The following is a 17,248-nucleotide window of genomic DNA, read 5'->3' as shown; positions in this document are numbered from 1 at the left end:
CCCAAACTGGCTGCCATAACCTGCAGCAGCAATCTCAAGGGACTTCTGCTGGAACTCGTGGCAGACATTTTTGCTACAGAGACCGTATGGGGATTGTTCCTGCCAAAGCTTGCCACTGAACCATCATGGCTGAGGGGAAGGGTGGCTATTGCCTGCACGATGGGAGGGTGAAGAGGGAGGTGGAGTTTCTGGTTTGGGGGGGGGGGGGGGGGCAGCCACAGTGGTGGGACACCTCAGGGAAAGGAGGGAATGAGAGGAATGTCAGATGCCACGGGGGAGGGAGGGTAGGCCTGAATATAAATCAAGATGTAATTTTTGATGTTTTGGCCAAAACAAAATAAATCTTTGTTTATATTCAAGTATATACAGAATATATGTAGGTGGGTGTGTGTGTGCACGCACATACACACAATCTGTACGTGTTTTGTCTATGGGGGGGTAACTGGATGAGGACAGAACAGATTTTTTGAGTGGTGGTATAGTTTGAGGGGGTAGGTTTTGGGATTTGGAGCAGCTTCTGGGGTAGTAGGGCAGTTTATGGTGAGGGTGTGGGAGAGTAGATAATAGGAAGCAGCAGTGTGAAAGAAGGAATTCCATAATTGCTGTTTTATTGTGTTTAAGTTTCTATGCTATAGAGGCTGGAACAGCTTCTCCCATAGGGGCATTTTCCATCTCTATCTCTTTACCATTTTTCCCCTCACATACCAAGTTTCATCCCATTCTATTAAATTTTGAGTTATTTTGCCTCCAGACAGATGGATAAGATACACATTCTCAACCCCTTTTGGATAATTCTTTCCAGTTTCTGTTGGTTTGGAAGGAATAAAATATGTGGTTATGCTGTAGCATAGGTCACTGGTGAGATCTCATCTGTTCATTTCTGTTGAGCATACCTCCTGAAAGACAGCAACAAGCTGGAGGCAGTCCAGGGAAGAGTTCCCACAATGGTACATGATTTGCACCTAAAGCCCTATGAGATGAGATTAAAAGATCTAAATATTTGAGAGAGAGAGAGAGAGAGAGAGAGAGAGCGAGCTAGGGAACATATAACAGAAACATTCACATAACTGAAAGGCATTTTCAACAAAAAAAAGTTCTACAACTACTGGTCATAATACAAGGACTCATGGGAGTATACACTTGATCATTAGGAAATATTTTTTCACAGAAAGGGTACTGGATGCATGGAATACCCACCCAGAGTGCAAAGTAGAGACTAAAACAGTTACAGACTAAGGAAAAATAGAATAATAAATTTCTCAACTTACACTCATAATAGGAAAAAAAAAAAGTACAGATAGGAACTTCCAGGAACTTCAAATACTACTGGTCAAAAGAGGAACCAAAATAAAAGCAAGCTATAAGCAGAAGTTTCTGCCTACATCAGCTTTTTTATTTTGTTGCTTACTTATCTGTTTTTAACAGAAAACTGTGACCTTTTGGTAATGTCACAGCATTAAGAACATGCTAACAGAAAATTCCAATTTCTCTGGATGCTGTGGATGCAAAGACCCTTTAGTATAAGGAGTCATGGTGCAAGGCACCATTCAATCTTACCTTTTGCTAATTCTGTAGTGTGCCGTCTCCAAGACTCCTGTTATGGGGTTTGAAATGGTGGCTCGCCTCAGCTGTGAAGCCAACCAATCAGAAATGTTGCATTACACAATAAAAAGTACCAATATCATTCACCTGACCAATCAGAGTCCTTCAAAGAAAAAGGTTGGGGAAGTGATCTAAATATCAGCCAATCCCACAATGTTATGACAAATTAAAAGCAAGTATTTTAAACTACTGCACATCACTTAAAACAGATGGCATCTCAGAGGGTTTTGAGAGGGATATTCATGTAACAGGCAAAGGGAAGGATGAAACGGATACAAAGGTAAACAGGATCCAAATCAAAGTAAGAATGGGCTTTGCTATCAGAGGAAGAGACTCTAATCTCAGTTAATTCTAAATTTTAATCTAAAAAAAATTAGCAGGTCATGCAGAGACAACTGTCTTCCCTAAAGATTTTGAAGACAAATATGAATTCCTAGTGATCCTGCTAGATCAGTCCGAACAGGTTGTGTCCTCCTACCAGCAGATGGTGGTAGAGAAACTCTTCCAGAGACACCACTGGTATAAGGAGTGGTCTTGTGCCCAGAGGTTGAGGTCTTAGACCAGAGGTGATTGCCAGAGTCAGGCCACAGTCCTTCCTCTGATGGAGTTCAAATCTTTTTTTGTCCCTCTGCAGCCCTGAGCCTCAACCCCAGCCTATATGACCTCTGTCCGATGGGGCCAGTATACTTTTTTGTACCACCTCACTCCCCCTGCCTACACCTTAGGGGCCCTCTACTGATGGAGCAGAAAAAAAAAGATAAAGAAATATTGCATTGTAATTTATTGACTCTACAGAGCTGTGCTCCCAACAAAGTTAAACAAGACGACAAATGAGCAACAGTTCTGGAACAGGGGCTAAAATGATCCTCCAGAGGTAGAATCCAGCAGAGGGTTCACTCAGATGGTGGGAACGTCTTCAGCAGAATTGCCAGGCTTCACATTCCAGGCAGCAGGTGATGCAGGGAGTTTGGGAGTTGGTGAGCCAGTAGTGGTGCTGACTCCATACTGACCCTACTGTGATTTGGGTGGGGGTGGGGGGGGAAGGGGACATTGAATTTGGGTCTGGAGCAGCATAAGGCTCGCTCAACACTAGCGGCGCTTCCCTACAATGTACTGTTCCAGATATGTCTATGGGGGAACAGTTGCCATTTTCTCATGTACCCTGAAGGAGAATCAATTCTGGAAGGGGTTAACTCGGGTAACACCCCTCCCCCCTACTGCCACTAGAAAGTAAGACCTTGGCAGAGATCCTAGGAAGCCGTATGATAAATTTTAGGCTGCATTTCTGCCAGGCCCTTACCGGGCATCTCTGGAGAGCCTTTTCAAGTTACAGGTCTTCCTGGGGAAGGGGGTGGGGGGCAGCAACAAGCCTCTCAATGCTCTCTCTTAGACCTGGAAATCTTCAGGCACTGATAAACCTCCCTCAGGGGGCCACAGTCTCCCGTGAGGATTCGGAGAATGAGCAGTCCTAGTCCCACCTGCAGTTGTCTGACAGGATTGTCTTGGATGAAGACAGGGTAGAACAGAAGAATCACCTATACATGTAGACAAGTTGGGGAAGCTATCACTAAGAGAAGGGTAACTACCTGGTTGTAGGACTATTTTGCTAGGAGAAACTCACCTCACTTACAGATCAACAAGTTTCGGCTCTCTGTACCTCCATCCTAACAGGAGGTCTAGGATGGTGACCCCATCCTTGAGGGCCTCAGGCTTTTCCCCTTCACAAGGTATTGTCACAGATGAAAACCTGATGCAGCAGAAGTCTCAGGACAGGTCCTACAGAGTACAAAATTTGATGAGCAGGCTGGGTAGGCTCCTCTAAGTTCCTAAGGTAGACATCTTGGTCATTGCATTGACTAAGACGACCACCATCCATGTTGAAAGTGAGGCAGTCCCTCTCCTGGTCTGTCTGTGCCTATCAGCCTCAAAACGTCTAGCAAATATGACTCTTTTGGGTTTCTACACCCCACATGCATCACTCTACATCATCTTTACTGTCTATTCATTCTGGTTTCCGGAATCTCATTCAAATATTTGCAGAGGATTCCCTTTGGGAATGCTTGTTTTTTGTATATACTTGCTTGCTTGTCAGTGGCTTTGGTACTAGCATATGGACAAGCTCTAGCCTGCACCATTCATTATACCGGTGATGGCACTGGAAAGTTTCAACTTCTCTGTCTCCGTCTACTGGTAGAGGGAACATAACCCATTGGTCTGGACTAGTCTAGCAGGACTCAAGGAAAGGAGATTATCAGTTAAGACCAAATTTCAACTTTTCAGAATGTTAATTTAACAACTCCAATAGATATTTGGATGAACCTAATGAGGTCTATGGAGAGAAATGGTATGGGAGTCAAGGGTAACTGACTGGAGCAACCATTCTCCAGACAAAGGAGCGCTAAAAAGTTAGCATGCACATGCACAACCTATTGTAATACTGTTTCAGTATCAGATATCATGAACCTCGTCTTAAAGCATACTGGAGTTCAAAAAAGGAATCAAACTGCCCCTGTATTTCTAACCTACCTTTAACAAAGAGCTTGTTTAAACTGCAAGGAAGAAAGCAGTTTCTCTGTGCTCATCTACTGTTTAAAAGAAATCTATGCTTATTTTCTTTTTAGGACCCAAAGTTCTCTCAAGTTCCTTTTCTTCCAATTCAATCAGAACCAGGTTATGATATGGTGCTATACGCAACCATTTGCATCACTTAGATATTTTTCCTACCACCCAGAGCGTTGGGTCACTGCAGTGACCATTTTTGGTTCAGAGGCTTTGTCCCTTTGAAACCGTAAAATCCTGGGTGGGTGTCACTCCTATCACATGATCACTCCCATTCAAGGGCTGTGAACACTACCTTCATAGCATCATCAGCCCTGATTGACCCTGGAATGAAGGTCTCATCCTGAGAATTAAACTGTGGACCTTCCACATGGCAGTGTACAGCACCTACCATCTGAGCCACCAGGTGGGCCCCTTTGAGAGTAATTTTATAGACATCTTTTGTGTATAAATGGGTTCTTATAAACTAGTAGCAAAAAAAAAAAAAGCACAAAGGACTTTCAAGAGTGGAACAAGTATGCTTTATTGGTAACCTGACACAGGCCATGTTTTAGAGTAAGAGACGTCTGCCCAAGGGGTCAATTCAACCAACACTAAGTGTATAGGATACATGTGGGGTAGCACAGCACAATGATGGTCCACTCTACTGAAAAGAACAGAGAAATTTCAAACCAGTAGGTAGGAGTGAAACAACACTATGAGACTGTGATGTGCCTTATGAAATTATTTCCTGTAGACGTTTATGTCTCCTGGAGAGCAGTAAAAAAAGGGAAAGGCAGTTTCAAAAGAATATGGTGATGGACATGAATCAAGTTTCTGTTACATAAGCTGGAACTCCTTCTCCCATAGAAATGTATCAGGTTGTTTTTTTTTTTTTTTTTTGGGGGGGGGGGGGGGGGGGGCTTCTTTCTCTGGAACTACTGGATCAATCTATCTCATTTATGAATGCAGTCTTTCACTGGTGTTTCCCACATGCAAAATGAGGTCCTTTTTGACACTCCCAACTCCTTATGTACAACATCTTTCCAGCATCTTGATAAATCTATGGGTCTTGCAATGTGTAGGGAATCCTGCATACATGTTCAGAAACTTCAGAAAAGTTCTCAAAGAATTCTCTGATGTTGAGTCACATATCCTATCAGTGTTACTCAATGCATCTGCTTGAAAGATTTAACTGAGAGAGCAATTTGTGTGCTCATTTATTACACAATGAATATTTGCTGCTTTCTTCTATGAACTTATCTAATTCAGACACATTAACATCTTGCATATTTTAAACATTGCTGCTGCTTTTTCCTTGCTTTCTATATAAATGTGACATGGCTAGATAGCTTTTGGGTGCTGCAAAGCAGAGTGTCATGTGAGTTTTAGCAGAGCTCATGACTGCTTAAGTTTTGCTAGTGCTGCACTTTCTAAGTTAATTAAGCCTTGAAAGCGGTATGAATTAGAGATATGCGGATGCTGGAAAAACTTATTTTCTCAAATGCAAACCATTCATGTATAGTAGGCTATTTTTCTAAATAAGTGTTTACAGTCTAAATGCACTAGTTACTAAGATGCATTACGTTCTGAGTGCAGGTCAGTCAGCACCATTTTGGAGAAAGGTACCACCACAAGAGGAGCAACTGGGGATTGCTGCTGCTCCTGCCCTCCCCCCCCCCCCCCCCAAACCACTAGGGATTTGTAAGTGTATGAAGGGTCAAGGGAAAGATACCCAACAGAGGGTTCAATTTCAAACAGCACTTTTGTCCATTCAGGGGAGGGGGGAGGTAAGGCAGAGAACATGACCAGCCCCATTCCTTTCCCTCTTTTATTTTTAATTTTGGAACTATGCACTGCTTAGGACTGTGCTGGTATAACAACATATAAATAAACAAACACACAAAGTTATTGTAGCTGAGGTGTGTATGGGGAGAGGGATAATTTGTTACATTGCTGGCCTGTTTTAAGACTATTCCTGGGAGTATCCGTTTTTATGCTGATACTCCCATGAAGTTAACACCACTTCAGAAGTGCTGGTAATTTTCCTGGAATAATGCAGCTTGCAAATTTTTCCAAAGTGCATTATTCCATTTACAGAATGACTGCACTACACGTCCTTGCATGCAATGCAGCTCATTTAAAGCATGCTAAGCCTGATTTGTGCAGTATTATGGCAAAACAATAAGTCTTGTAACATGTTGACTGCAAATAAGCTTTTAACATGATATTAATGCAACACAGAAAGGTGGTATAGAAAGTCCATGACCCCTTACACCCTTATTAATATGCACTTAATGCATCATACAGCTTAGTAAATAGGCTCCTAATTTTGAAGCTGAGGCAATCAACAGAAGTGACTTGATCAAGGATCCAAGAAGCATCAGCAAGAGAAGCAGGATTTGAAACCTGTCTTCCCTGGTTCTCATCTTACTGCTCTAACCACTAGGTTGCTCCTTGTATCCTTAACTCTAGTTTTACTTGACTCTCTGAAGGGGCTATAAAATATATACTTTTGAAGCAACAATTTGGTCCATTTGTACAATCATATTTTATTTATTTATTTATTGCATTTGTATCCCACATTTTCCCACCTATTTGCGGGCTCAGTGTGGCTTACAATAAGACATGAATAATAGAAATACATTTGTTACAACTAGGTTATGGATTACATTATGGATTTTCATTGTTGCAGCAGGGTTCCAACCATTCCCTATTTCTTTGATGCATTTTGTACAACTTTGGCTTATGTTTCTTTTTTGTGTGCCTTTGTATTTCAAAGTTTAATAAAGACCTCTTGATTAAATTAAAAAAAAAAAAAAAGAGAGAGAGAGCGAGAGTTCAACCATTCCCATAGCACTAGCTCTGGCAGAATTCCTTTAAGGAAAACATTCTTATAGACAAGCTACCAATTCTACTGCTATTTCTTCACAATAATTTGATATATGCAGTACTTTACACACAATGCATGTCAAGTTTTAATATAATTCATTGCCCTGCCCAAATTTTGTGAAAGGAGAGGCTGCATTGATAAAGTGACTTGCTGAAATTTAGATTTCAATACTCTAAGGATGTGCAGGGAAAAAAAGGTCTCATTTAGATCAGGGGTTCTTAACCTTTTTATGCCATGCACCACTTTATGTGACTAGTGAAGCTTCTGGACCCCCTCTCAGAAACATGCATTTAAATGAATAAAATAAAATACATAGATATAGATTGTATTATGAAGGAAACCAATTATGCTCAAATACAGTTATCAAAATATTAAAAAAAAAAATAATGTTGACAATTATCAATTATATGTGTTTGGAGAAAAAGGTACTTTCACACAACCAAATTATCCTGGGTTCTCTTTTTTAGGGTATAATAGTTTTAGATAGTCAGATTGATTGAAGTTAAACATTTTTACATTATTGAAAAGTTAAATTTAAGTTAAAGGTTAGTGAAAATAAAGTTGCAATCTTTTTCTCATCCAAGTTCATAGACCCCTTGAAATCTATCCACAGGTTCCCCAAGGGTTTGTAGGCACCTGATTAAGAACCCCTGATTTATATTGTTTTTTGTTTTATCACATGCTAACCTGAAATATGAACTTTATTGTGAGTTAGTGTGTGTTATTTAGTGCACACCAAGCACCTAAAACATTCAGAATACTCCTCTACTGGTTTCTGCTTCCGCTCCACGCTATCACATGAAGCTCTTCTTTCCCTCTAAGAAAAAGTTTTCTTTCTTGCATGGGCAAGCGTGGCTTGCAAGTTTATTCTTGAAGGGGGCTGCATCAGCCTGAGTCTCTACTGCATGCAACAGCAAGGGGAAAAACATCATGCAAAAGCATCAAATCCAGAACTTTGGAAACTTGCTCACCCGTGGCTTTGCCAGCTCTTTAATCTTTGCGATTTCTTCATTTGAGATGATATCAAGGAAGCGCACAATTCGAGGTCTGTCCCACTCATCTTCCTGCTTGACTGGGCCCACAATGTACCTAGGGTTCTTATTTCCACTGTAATACCGGCAAAACAGTTTTTTCTCTCTACGAGGTGTCTAGAAGAGAATAAAATGAAAGAAAGCTTAACAGCTCCATGACACAAGGCATTATCCCCCAGATTCAATAAATAGTGCCCAGAATTGCATGCCCAAATTTGGGAAGGCATCCAAGATGCACACACCACTTGAGAAACAAGCCAATAAACATTAATAACTGCTTGCTTACAACCAATTATTGATGTTAATTGGCACTCAAAATTTGCACGTGTATCTGGCTGCATGTTATACTGTAAAGCATGGCACCTACTCTACTAGCGTGTAACTCAAAAGGGGTCGTGGCCATGGGCATCTCAGGTGACTAACTTGGGTGCAAGGTTTCAGCAGATGTAAGTTAGGTGTGGGAATCAGCGCTAAATGCGGTTCTATAAAGGGTACACACCCTTTATAGAATCATGCTTAGCACTGATTTCTTTTAGCACCAAATTTTGAGCGCCACTTATCGATTCTGGTCCTATACACACAGAGTCAATGTTGTATCTTTTTGGTTGGAGGAGGCCAAACCAGCCTCTCTCTGGATCTGTCCCCAAGCCCCTCTAGTTACTAATGTATTGGTTGGTCATGGCCCAAGTGGACCACCCTATTCCATTGTCTAAGCTGCGGTACAAGAGGAAAGCAAGAAACCCTATGTTTAACAGGACACATTCATATGTTCTCATCCATATTCTTTCCTCAAGATGTGTACTAACCAAGCTCATTATGCTTTAATATGTGTTCTCATAGCAGTTCACCAGTCACCCAACTGGACCATATAATCATACATGGAACCAAGCAGGCTGAATTTCCAGAGCTTTCTAGTGAAGACTAAAGTCTTCATTGAGCATATGCAGCATTATTACTATTATAAAAGATTTACTAGATCGTCAATTGTAGAACATCCAGGTGGTTTACAATCTACAATTGCTTTCAGTTGCCTCTTAGCTAAGACAGTGGAGAGAGCTCCCAAAGGAGAGGCAGTTAGAATTATGTGACTTGTGAACTGCTGCCTTCAGAGAATATCTGTAAAAGATAAGAGAAAATGAAATTTTTCAAGACAAATAACTCCCTAGCTAAGGGATATATTAAACAATGGAGGGGGGGGGGGGGGGCGGAGGCCAAAAGGGCTCATCACAAATGGGCATTTGCATATAATTGTTGGGGAGATGTCATTTTCTCTTCTGCTCTGTTCAAAAAATAAAAAGTCAAGGAAGATAATTGAAAACCATCAAAATAGGTCATAGGAGTGAAAAAAAAACAAATTTTGCCCTTCAAACAAACAATCAAGGAAGGCAGACTATCTAAACTTAACATCCCAATGAGAGGCTGTATCCAGATAAAAATAAAATGTGAATTATATTGTAGCCAGGGAAATTTCCTAAGTCTGTATTGAGATGTGTTTAAAGCCTATCATTGCTATGGATCTATCTGTTAAGGTCAGCCCTACTTAGGCACAACAGATGCTGCTGCAATCTGTTACCAAACTAGGTATGTTGTATGTCCCCAAGATACTGCAAGAAGTTTGTCCAAGACCCTTAGGAACTTGTAAGGCTCTGGTAGGACAAGTCTGACTCCAAATCTCCTTCCTTTTGCAAAACAAAGCAATCTGGTCTTTGTCTTGGGAAAGCCGATACGCTCTTCTGGGCAAGCAATCTGAACAAAACCTGCAACTGTCCTTTCTCTGTCACAAAGTACAAACTCCCCCTTACAGCCAGGTATCCTGAATCAGCTACCAGAACACTAGCGATTTCCTTTGGAACTAGTTAAATTTGACTGGATGCAGTATGAAGCTTACAGAGCTTCAGATCCTGCTGGCAGGGTCTTGAGCCCTGTTGATTACAACAAGAAAGCATCTCAAGAGAAAAAGCTTTGTCAGGAAAATACTCCAGTATCTTTGAGATGCTAATGTTGGCTCAGTGTGTCATGACTGCCAAAAAACACAAATAGAATGTGAAGAATTTGAAAAGGAATGGAGAACAAAATTAAGAATATCTTTATGCCTCTGTGCAAGTGCATATTAACTTCTGTGTGCAGTTCTGGCTGCCCCTTCTCAAAAGATACAGAAAAGGTTCAGAGAACGAAAACAACAAAAGGATAAAGAGATCAAATGCATCCCTTTGGAAGAAACAAAAACACAGGTTAGGGTTCTTCAGCATGGAAGAGACACCTTAGAAGGTATATGACAAGTTAATGAAAGCATGAGTGCGATGGAAGAGATAAAAGGAACTGTTTCATCCTTTCAAACAACACCAAGAGGACACACCAAGAAACTAATAACCAGCTGACTGAAAACAAAATACATGAAATATTTTTTCATGCAGTGCAAAATTAAGCTGTGGGATCTACTGCCAAATGATGCAGTCAAGGCAACTAACACTTTTGCTTGTCAAGTTCCTGTAGAAAAAAGTTAATAAAAGGTTAGCCAGATAAATTTGGGAAAGCCCCTGATCTACTCTTATGGATCTGCTGGGGACCTGTGTGAACCCAAACAGCCATAGTCAGAGCTGGGATGCTAAACTAGATGGGCTACATAGACCATTGGTCTGACCCAGCGTGGCTATTCTTATGTTCACATATTCTTATGACAGTGGGCTGACTCATCAAGGTTTATCTTTATAGTTTATAAAAACTCGCTATACCACTCAAGCTGACTCGCAGAACTGGGCGGTTTACAATGCAATAAAATACATGAGAGCAATAAAAAGAAAGGAACTACAATGTGTAATAGGAAAGAGGAGGCACATTCAAACCAAAGCAATGGAAAACAAGGGATGGGAAGGTAGAAAGGGAAGAGAAGGCGAAACGCATGGGTAATGGCTACAATGATTACAATGAACGCCAACTCATTAGAAAAATTAAGATTCAGAGGGAAAGAAGCCTGTTGAAAAAGCCAGCTTTTAAAGGCAGCTTTAAACTTCTTGAACGATGACTCAGCCCAAAGGGGTGTTCACAGCTTGAATGCAACAGCAGAGAATGTCAAAAACATAAAAATTGTGATCTTTAATGAGATTAATCACTTTAATTTATAAAGTTTTATAAATCTTTTGGTAAGCTTCTGGCCCCCATGCTGCTGCGAGTCTTTGCTGCCTTTGGTGAAGCTACTGAGCTCCCATACTCCTGAAGGCTCCCGGCAGTAACGGTGCTTCTGAAGCCAGGAAAGAACCCTTGATGATGTGGGTATTATAGACCAATCTCACTACTTGATATCAGTATTATAACATTTTCACTAAAATTATGGCTCCCAGACTCCAACAAGTTATCCCTAAACCAATTCATGAGGATCCAGTGGGGTTCATTCTTGGAAGGCAAACTTTTAATTTTAGCTGTTTACTACATTTATTTCAGCAGACCCAAGCAGACCATACACTGTCACTACTTTTGTCAATTGATGCTGAAAAAAACCTTTTAAATGGAGTATTGGCCCTTTTATGTTTTCGGTTTTGGACAAAATGGGTATAGCGGATCGATACCTGACTTGGATAAAAACTGCTATATGCACATCCCCCGGCCAGCTTAAAAATGAATGATTTGTATACTAAGCCTTTTGAGCTTCACCGTGGCACTCATCAGGGCTGTGCTGTGTCCCCGTTACTATTTTCTATATCAACAGAACTTCTGGCTCAGAGAGTAAGAGCTGATTTGGGGATTAAGGGATTGATTAATGAACTTTCTCAGCACAAGACGTTATTTGAGATGACATTCTCCTTATTCTAATAAACCCTGCGGAGTCCCTTGCTCAGGTCTCTGAGTTCTTGCTGCAGTATGGGGCAGTCTCCAGCTTCAAGGTAAACATGAATAAGTCTGAGATTCTTAATTTAAACTTAGAGGTATTGAGCTTGCAGCAAAGGTTCGTGTTTCCTTGGCTGTTAAAGTCCATAAATACTTGGGGGATAATATAACTGCTACACGAGAGAGTTTATATCAGGTTAATTTTCCCTTCAAACTCCAAGAGCTATTTGAGGAGCTTGACAGATGAGAGGGCCTTACTGTCTCCTAGATGGCCTGCATCCAGAAGGTAAAGATGATACTTTTACCAAAACTCTTGTATTTGTTTTTGGCTCTCCCTCTTCCAATTCTGAAAGTTTTTTTGGTGCAGCTCCGTAGAAGGGTCTTTGCCTATATTTGGAGGAAAGGCCTCCAAGAGTGGGCAGAGATAACTTAAGGGGGGTATAGGTATCACAAATTATTTCTTTATTATATCAGGCAGCTCAACTGCGGTGGCTGATTGGATTCCTGGCGCACCAAAAAAAATGGGTCAGATGGGAGCAGGCTTGGCTTGGATTGGTACCAGTCCCTTAAGGGCGGTCCTTTGGCTGCCAAGGAAAGATCTTTTATTGTTGATTAGGAGGGTGCCACAGGGAGTCCACCTGGTACATGATTCACACCAAGTTCTTCCCAGACCGACTATCATTTACAGACAGCACTGCAGCATATTCCTTTGTTCCCGCCAGGGTCCGGGGACTTAGCACTTAAAACAATGGGCCTTCTCAGACCTCCAAGAGGTGGGAAAGGTTTTCAGTACAGGCAGGTCAGAGACTTTATATATCGTAGGGCTCGGGGAGACCTGTTTGGAGGAAACTTTGCTGGAAAGATCCATAGGAAGAGGATGGGGGGGGGGGGGCAGTATTTTGCATTTATATATGACTTTATTGCTGTACCATACCCCTCTACAGAAGTATATATCTAAATGGGAAGCTGATCTAAATCATTCTTATTCCTCCAACTGTTGGGAGATGGGATTTAAATATCTGTTTAAAATTTCTATACCTAGTAAAGTAACTGAAAATGATGTTAAAATCTTTTATCGTTGATATTATACTCCTGAGCGGTTGAGTAAGATGTATCCTCGCGCCTCTCTGATCACTGCTAGAGAAACTGTGGTGGCAGGGGAACATTTCATCACATTTGGTGGATGTGCCCTAAGGTTCAATCATATTGACATCTATTCTGAATATATTACAATAAATAATATGCAAACCTTACCTTCAATGGGCAGAACATTGTTGATTATAATTCAAGCCTCTAGAAATTAAGGTGGAACAATACAGGCTGGCGATTCACTTGTTTACAGCTGCAGAACTGGCTCTGGCATGTTTTGGAAGTAACAATCCCTGCCACCTACGTCTCGCATTCTTCAGAAACTGGATTTTGTATTTTAAATGTCAAAGCTGACTGCACTGAGGAGTGGACATTTAACTACTTTTTATAAAATTTGGCGAGTTTGTGAGACATGGCGATCCACCCCAGATCAGGGATCCCAAACATGAATGGCACTGCAGTATCCCTGGGAAGTGGGGATAGAGAGGGAGGTTTAGGGGGGAAGGGGGATAAGGGAGGAGTGGAATAGCTGGTAGTTGATTTTGATAGCTGTTTTATTAATGTTATTGTCTTTGATTCTATTTTCAATAAAGCTTTAAAAAAATATAAAAAATTTGTAACCAGGCCATTCAAAATACTTTCTTGGCAGCACACAAATCTCTCTCTTTCTATATAAAAATAAAATACAACTTTACATAAGACAACAAAAAAAATAATTCAAATAAAATTACATCCTATCTCATATACCCAAATAGAAATCAGTGGTTAATGTCAATGATTTAGCCAAATTAAAGCAAAATAATTCCTTAAACTTCTTCTAAGAAGAAAATGTCCCAGAAGAAGACAGGACCAGTATGAAGCCTTTGTCCGATAGCATTTGGGGATGGCGAGGAGTGGCACATGAAGAGACGTAGTATAGGACGTAAACTGAAATAAGGTTATAAATTAATAATTTGATACTGATATGATCAGACTAGTGGGAAAGGCTACCACTGACTGATATGAGATCTAGATGGTACACTGTAACCTGACTTCCCTGCCAATTGTAATATTGCACCAATTCAAAGTCTTCTCCACTGGCAAAGCTTGATCTCCCAACTAGCTGTGCAAGCTCAGTCCTCCACTGCTGAGCTCATTACCTGTAACAGTCTCCTCTGTAATTGGGTCATGCCATACAATATTGCACACACCAGTGGCGTAGCTAGGTGGGGCCACAGAGGCCTGGGCCCCCCCTCCCAATTTCATCTGGGCCCCTGGTTTTGCTGGCGGGGAACCCCAACACCTGCCAGCTGAAGCCTTGATCAGCGCAGGTCTGGGGCGCCGCCACATTGCCTTCCCTTAAAGGAGCATGCAGGATGTCAGGAGGAAGAGAGAGCAGGGAAGGGAGACCGGCGCTGGAGAAGGCTTCAGCTTGCAGGGGTTGGGGACCCAAAAATGCCCCCCCCCCCACCTCGGGCTCTGGCCCTCTCCCACCGCAAGGTCTGGCTACACGCCTAGCACACACATATATAAAAGGGAGCCTGCGTGGTTGAGTGAAGTTTACCAACTTACTGCAGCAGGGGCACTCCACAGCACAGGTGGATACAGAAAGAGTATAAATAAGCATCACCCTGCCACAAAAGTTGCCTTTTTATAAATAGGTAAATAGACACGAGACAAATTTCTTGATCTACTGATACAACTGAAGGTGTGTGTCATGCTTCGGAATTATCACAAAATAAAAACTGTAAAACAAAAGTGTAATTGTAATCTTTGAAGTGCAATAATTCTGCTTCACCCCAAAGAGGGGCAATTCCTGTGTATTAATATCTCCCAGTGCCTGGGTACCTATGTGTCATGGATGATTACTTCCTGTACATTACCATTTTGAGTCCCTCGCCACGACACAACTTCTCATATTTCTTCCTCTCGGGCACATAGTCCACTGAAGACTTCTTTTTCGCAGTTTTGCTGCTCTCCTTTGGCTGACTCTCCTCCTTGGAGGACGAATTATTGTCGTCTTCTGTAGACAAAATGTACTGAAAATATTTCAAGTTCCCATTTGCTCTTTGGTGCTCAGGATCTGTTAACAAACAAATCAGAAATGATCTCTGTTACTGTGCAGTATTAGCCACCTCCACAAGGAATGATTTGCAAGCCACCATCAGAAGTATAGAAGGTATCCTTTTAGTAATAAATGTTCTTTGCCTTGCCCAAATGTCTGATTAGAGTTGGTGGGACTAAATATGTATTCTTTGTTCCTGAGCAGCTCAAGGCTTTCATCGAAATGAAGAAGTTATAGTTGGGCTGCATGTTGGATTATTAGTTGTGGACATTTTCACGTTAAGTTCTTCCTTTTTGTCTAATTTTGATCACATTACCTTTTTAGATGCCACTCTCCCGTTTATTGTCGGTCTAAGGAAGATTGTTAATTTTCTTAATTTTTTTTTCTTAAAATATTTTTTTCTTTATGTATTTCTTAAACAAGTGGATACTTGTGATATGCAAGTTAAAATTGCATAAATAAAAAATGTTTTAAATTATTCTTCTATGCTAAAAACACGTATGGGAACTAAAGATGATCATATCTGATAGCTTATGTTGGGGTCAAACTGGTAGACAGAGTGATGGCAAAAAGCCAGGAAGGTGTATGGGTGCATAGGGAGGAGGTAATGTTGTCTTTGGCGCAATCTCATTTGAAGTGCTGTGTACAGTTCTGGAGACTGCACCTTTAAAAGAGTGTAAAACATGTGGAGCGGGTCCAAAGAATGGCTGCTAAAATGGACATCAGTTTTCATCATAAAGCATATGGGGAGAGGCTTAAAGATCTAAACATATACACAGCCTGAAGGAAGAGTAAGATATGGGAGATATGACAGAGCATTAAATCCCTCCAATGTATAAATGCATAGGAGCAGTGCTTCTTTCAACAGACGGAAGGTTCTGGAATAAGGAGTCAGGATGTGGGTGAAAGGAGATAAATGTCCTTAAATTATTTCTAAGTTTATTTTACAGAAAGGACAGTGGATACATGGAACAGCTTCCCAATAGAAGTGATGGAAACAAGGATAATATCTGGATTCAAGAATGCATGGGACAAATACAGAAGATCCGATGGAAAAGAGATTGTAGAACTGAATAGCTGGTGTAGATGGGATAGGCTATATGATCTTTGCTAGCCGATATTTTCTATATTTACACACACCTATATTTATCCACACCTTCCTCTAGTTTGTATCAAAATAGGATGGTGTTTCATATATAACACAAGTGTATATCAAGGTACTGTTGGAGTACCTCCTTATTTTGTCAGTTACCGTGCCAACGTTCTTCCCTCAGCTGTATTTTCATAAGGCCATAATGTTACATGTTTCTATGTACAACTGATACCTTTCTTAAACAGAACTCTTCTCCTCTGATATACATAATGGCAAAAGACAAATACAGCATATTCAGTCTGCCCATCCATATGAATTGTTCAGTTCTACAATCCTTTATGGGTATAAGGCGAAGGGAAAAACGTTAGCTTAGTCTGAACTCCTTTCATCATCAGGCCAAACACAAAGAACCAACCCCCAATTTGCTCAGAAATACTGCAATGACTGCCAGACATTTTGTGAAAACCTACAGAGCCAACTGCTAAAAGGCCATATGTGATGCTTGAGGTGGTTATTCCTCACTTTAAATCCAAGATACTTCTTGTAAATATCCAGAAAACAGTCTCTGTGGCTTAGAAGGGGAATAATGGCATCTATGAAAATTATCTTAACCTTTTCTTCTTAACACACATATTCAAAGTCTATAGGTCTAGGGATAGGCTGCTATCTCCTGTTCTTCCCATCCCCTTCCAAGTTCTATTTCCAGCAATTCTTTGTGTAAATAGAGGAGATGAAAGGACCACTTCAGAGAGTAATTTTGTGGGATTTTCCATAGACATAATATCCTTTTTATATCCAGAAAACTTATGTAAAAATTGTCCCTCATTTCAATAGATTAACTGAGCATCCAAAGACTTACAGTCTGGCTATGTGTTCTGGATCCAGTTAAAAAGTTCCTGCAGTGCCTATGGGAAAACATTTGGTTTCAAGGCCAAAATGACAAAATCTGAGATCCTGAATATGAATTTACAAGAGGGCCATGCCTAGGAAGTCCACAGGCTTTCTCCTGAGATAAGTAACCTCAATAAAGTATTTAGGAGTCTAGTTAGTATCACAGTAACACAGACAGCAGATAAAGAATATTGCCCATGTAGTTTGCCCAGCAATGTGGCTAGATTCATACCTGTTGCTCTAAA

At 40.9% G+C, this 17,248-nt stretch overlaps 1 protein-coding gene across 5 annotated transcripts in view; it reads right to left on the bottom strand.

Moving 5' to 3' along the window:
- P4HA1 (prolyl 4-hydroxylase subunit alpha 1) overlaps window positions 1–17,248 on the bottom strand; it is a 134,543-nt gene that overhangs the window by 53,526 nt on the left and 63,769 nt on the right. For 3 of the 5 annotated variants that reach the window (XM_030203447.1, XM_030203446.1, XM_030203443.1), the window contains exons 7-8: window positions 14,838–15,037; window positions 8,005–8,181 (exon numbers count right to left, since the gene is read on the bottom strand). In XM_030203447.1, coding sequence (XP_030059307.1) covers window positions 8,005–8,181; window positions 14,838–15,037 — 377 coding nt within the window. Of the gene's footprint in view, window positions 1–1,557; window positions 1,629–8,004; window positions 8,182–14,837; window positions 15,038–17,248 lie in introns of all 5 variants that reach the window. The other 2 variants (XM_030203448.1, XM_030203445.1) reach the window with 1 other exon arrangement.

Source organism: Microcaecilia unicolor, chromosome 5, assembly GCF_901765095.1.
Source record: "Microcaecilia unicolor chromosome 5, aMicUni1.1, whole genome shotgun sequence".
NCBI classification, from domain to species: domain Eukaryota; kingdom Metazoa; phylum Chordata; class Amphibia; order Gymnophiona; family Siphonopidae; genus Microcaecilia; species Microcaecilia unicolor.
This window is presented reverse-complemented; position numbering and strand designations above follow the sequence as displayed.